At 42.0% G+C, this 4,803-nt stretch overlaps 1 protein-coding gene across 1 annotated transcript in view; it reads left to right on the forward strand.

The window, feature by feature from the left end:
- The window catches only part of PPIL2 (peptidylprolyl isomerase like 2), a 77,090-nt gene that overhangs the window by 2,377 nt on the left and 69,910 nt on the right, over positions 1-4,803 (forward strand). The window contains exons 4-6 of the mRNA XM_085302754.1: positions 540-585; positions 1,512-1,574; positions 1,761-1,812. Coding sequence (XP_085158880.1) covers positions 540-585; positions 1,512-1,574; positions 1,761-1,812 — 161 coding nt within the window. The remainder of the gene's footprint in view (positions 1-539; positions 586-1,511; positions 1,575-1,760; positions 1,813-4,803) is intronic.

Below are 4,803 nucleotides of genomic sequence, written 5' to 3' on the forward strand. Positions count from 1 at the left end.
CGCTCCTGCCGCCCCGGCCTCGCCCAGCCCTCGGCTCCGGGCCGCCGGCAGCCGCTCTCAGCGCTGCTGCGCGTGTCCCTCCTCGCTGGAAAACCCCGCGGCCTGGGTGCCGTGCCTCTCCCTTGCGGCCTGCCGACGTCCCGCTCCTCTTGCTGCCTCTTCCTTGGTTTTCATTCTGTCCGTTCTCGTGTCTAAAGTCTCCTTGTGTTCCCTTTGTTGGAGCCCTTCGGGGTTTGGTYTGCATGGCCCCTCCCTTGCTTCCCCCGTGCAGGCACCCCGAGGCTCTCGAGGACGAGCGGGCTGGTTCAGCACGGGGTGGCCGCTGAAGTGACCTCTTCGAGCGGAGCGTTCTCCTGTTGCTGCTCTGGGGTCTGAGCTCGTTCTGAGCTGGCTTTGACCTGCTGGACTTCAGAGCCCTGAAAGCGGGGACACGGATCTCAGGCTTTCTCAGCTGTTCTGTGTGAAAACTGTAGGAGTATTTTTGTTACCTAGAATACTATATACTTATTAAAATCCTGTGTATTCTTTTTCATAAACAGACCTCCCACGAACTAATTTTAGACGTTTATCGTTCGATCACTGCAGGTAAGAGAACAAAATCATGTTAACAGTATTCAGTGATAGAGGTATTCATCAGTCTGTTGACCTTGAACTATTACTGAAGTTACATGTTCTACTGAGGTAGCTATTTCCATTGACTTGTGTCTGCTATGAAATTCATATGACGAGAAATATTCYACTGAATCTGTGCCTGTACTTTCCATGATTAGTGTCTGCTGAGATTGAACCTGATAGCTAAAAGAGAACAGAATACACAAGTGATAAAATACTTCAGTTAATATGCGTGTTCCAATCTTACAATCCCTATAATTGGGACTTGAATCTCTGCTTTTGGTCAGAACATTCTTAATCAATCATTCATCTCTCTGCAGCAGTGGTTAGACTGAAGGAGTATACATGTTAATAATTTATGCTTAGAATTTACTTACAGTGCTAGAGTGAAAAGAGTGAACTTAGTAAAGGTGTTTTTAAAATCCTCTTGTGAATCAAATATTTCAAGAAGTTACTGACCCCATCARCAAATTACTGTTGCTTGGCAAAAAGCTGGATGGATTATGGAAGCACCCCTAAGAAGGGATGCTGATGTGACAGCTGATTACTCCCTTACCTGCTTCAGTGCAAAGGCAGTGTGTGCTTRAGCTGTCTTTTGTGCTGCTGGGAGCTGGCATAGCAACAGAAGCAGGCTTGGGAATATTACAGCATCCRTTCTAGTGGCGATATGGTTTTGAGCGCTGGCAGCTACAAGCTATTGGACTACATTTGTTCCTTTAAATAATTTTTTTTTAATCTTATTTTTGTGGAATCAGATAACAGGTGTTGGTAACTACTCTGTATTTTCATTGGGGTAGACCTTGCTTTAATGTGCCAATAAATCAGCAACATGTTATTTGCTTTTGTCRTCATGATTTCCAGATGATCTTGCTAAAACAGTATGTACTTTTTTTCCCTAGTTTGTCTCTGCAGCCTTTTGAGTACCCAGTTTGCACACCAGATGGGACAGTCTTTGACATACTGTAAGTTACTGTCTGTACTTTGCTTTATTTTTGTGTCACTGAATTGACTTGCTTACATCTGTGCCTCAGTTTTCTGTGTGATCATCATTTGGTCTTGGCAAGTTGGCAAAAGCAGTTTGCCTGTCAAAGCAAACAGAGGTTTTTGGTGGCACTTTTCTCTTACTAGTTTATCCCTTTTCATTTCAGGAGCATTGTTCCTTGGATAAAGAAATATGGAACCAATCCAATCACAGGAGAAGTGAGTAATTATGGTTGTATTCCGTGATGTGTTGGCTTTGGTTATGTTCAATTTCCTATTTAATGTGTGGGAGAAACAGAAGTGCTTTTGAAAACAAAAAGAAGTCGAATGAAAGTGTTATTTTGAAATACGATACTTATGAGAGTAAGTTTGCTGAAATTAGACTACAGATTTATTAAGAATCTCTTTTTTTAGCTAAAAAACAAAAAGGAACTATTTAGTTTTGAGACCTGACATCCGCTCGCTGCCATCCTGCTTATTATCTTTGTAGCAGAAAATAGTGGGCCTCTGACTGTGTGTGGGGAGGTGCCAGAGGAAAGAGGAGAGTGTTACATTTTCTTTTCTTTTTTTTTTTTGTTTGTTGTGTTTCTGTTTGGTAGAGGAAGCGAGCAGTTAATTTATATAAAATTCCCAGAATATCTTGCTTGTACTACAGGTGTGCTGTAATTAAAGTCTGTATAGAGGAATATGCTGACTTCCCTGTTACTGCTAGTGCTCACAAAGCTTAATTGGTGAGTGATAGATGGGTGGATTTTGGAAAAAGCTCAATGCTGCTGCCTCATACAAGCAGAACTCTGTTCTTGTTCTATATGGAGCAAGATGCTGGCCAGTTCACCTCTACATCTGTGATAAAACTTGCCGTGATGCTTYCTACCCAAATGGATGTTTGGCTCTATGGAGATTAGGGAGATAGCTCATTTTGCACCTCAGAGTAGCATTGATCTGTGCTAGTTTTATTTTGGCAATATATTTCAGAAAAATTCTGTCCTATCTCTTATAATAGTTCATTATAAGACTAGGATTTCACACTGTAATCAATGCTTTAGGTTTTATATTCCTTTATTYTGCATAAGTGATAGCTTACTATTAAGGGATTATTTTGTATAATAATGTGAAGCTATAGAACAYCAGATAAAGAAGAAATACGGGAGAGGTTTCCCTGTTGGTGTTACATTTTTGCTGGTGTGTTTAAAGTGAATGAACTCTTTATTAGGGCATAGAGAAAAAAAATTTAATATAAATTGTTGTGTGAAGTACTGAAACTTGTTTTTTCCTCAAGTAAATGCAGTTACTTTCCTGAACATTAGGTGGCAGCTAGTGCACAGAGTTTTGGCTGGTTTGCGGATTGTTTTGTGGTAACAGATTACCTTTGAGACATCTTGTGTTTTGATTAAAGATTTTCCCAGCAGACAGATATAAGGAGAAGCTAAATACAGATGCAGCATTCCAACTCTAGATGTGTGCAGTCTRTCTGAGACTGGATATCTCTAGAGTTGTAGCAGACTGCGGCTGTGGTTGCTTGTGATCATCAGAGGCCTGCCTTTGTACACGAGGAGGTCAATATGCATTGCTCAGAGGGAAAGGAATTACAGCTATTTCATTTGTCTTTGCCACCCACACAATGCCTTACTGCTCTATGTGTTGATTGGGAGTTTTGGAGTGTTGCCAAGTTGCTTGTTTTCACTCAGATCAACTTMATTGCACCTGTTCTCATTTCATATTGTGAACCGTGATGTGGTTTAAAAGTACTTCTGTAAATGCTAAGCAAGATGTGTAATGTGGCTAGTGGTATTGTGGAGTGCAGAGTGGAAATTTGATGTATGACGTTTGGTTTGTGGACTTCTAACRGAGTTGTTCCGTTACATCTGGTTAATTTGTACACTCCCTCTTGCACTGCCTGTGCTCTGCTGGGAGCACCATTCCTCCCCAGCAGCAGTGTTTTAACACAGGCTCCTTGTCCCTGAGCAACAGTGCTCTGTTATTATTTCTACTGATGGAAACTATGCTTTATGGARCAAGTGAGATTGTGCAGGATTTACCTGCTGAGCCATAAATGCTCAAATGAAGTCCAGCTTTGAGATCTGCTGGCATAGTAAACCTGTGTTTCCACAGCTGAGCTGCAGTCACTCCCACCTCTCCTTCACCAGTTTCTCCCCCACCTTCTATGTATCGCCCTGTTTAGGGAGCCCTTTCTCCTTCCTGTTTATTCCGAGGTTTACTCATGCTGTACCACTCCGTCCTCCAGAGGACGAAGGTGTTCCACACAACATGCAAGAGAAAGGAGGTGTTTGCACTTCGTAGCAGTGCACAGCACCGCTGAACCGAGTCTCGTGGAACTATAGTTTGAAGAATGGGGTTGAAAGAGATGTTGTAACTCAGTTGTCGTTCCCCAGAGAGCCAGCTCTGTTTTTATGAGGGGGAGGATGGTGCTGGGCAGGATGGGGAGGGGTGTGCTGGGACAAGGCAGGGTAGATGATAGAGGAAATCAGTCAGCTGAGTTTATGCAGCTCTAAACTTTACTGACCCCCAGGCTTAGTGCTTATCACCCTCTATTTAACTTATCACTGCGCATGCACCTTCTGTTACTTGTACCACTTGCTCACTGCTGAAGCCAGAAAAAAAATCTGTGATGAGTTGGTGGCTTAGAGAACTGCAAGTCTCCAGGTTTGTTTAAAARGGAATTGGACCAGATAAGCTACGCCACTGTTTTGCAAGACAGCTGAGGAAATTACTTTGTTCAAACTGATGATTCCTCACAGTGGTGAGGCTCTAGAGCATTTTTCTCCTTTTTGTCCTGAAGTTAAAAATGATAATGAAGTCTTCTGTGGCTTGTACTTGTGTTGTTATGGTTTGCTACAGGCTAAACATTTGAGATAAATCAATAGGCTACTTGGGAAAGGTATTGTTAATGACACACTCATGGTACTCACTAATTCTGTCTAGCTGTCTTGTTTCTGAAGTGGCCCCCRCAGTGAAGATTTTGAGAGCCTTGCAATCATTAATGTATTTATCTTTGCAGTGCTCCCAGGAGGTAGAATTGTGCTAGTCTTTTATTAATTTCATGTTCGTGGAACTGATCTAGAAGTAGGCAAAGTTACTGCTCTGATTCTTCCGAACCCTAAACCATTGCACTAGCCTTCCTTTTAAAGGAATTTTGCAATGCTGAGATTGCAGTTATTCTTTGATATGTTTAAAACACTTTTTTTTTTT

This window comes from Rhea americana, unplaced genomic scaffold (genome assembly GCF_003343005.1).
Source record: "Rhea americana isolate MKP2758 unplaced genomic scaffold, rheAme1 scaffold_191, whole genome shotgun sequence".
Taxonomy (NCBI): Eukaryota; Metazoa; Chordata; class Aves; order Rheiformes; family Rheidae; genus Rhea; species Rhea americana.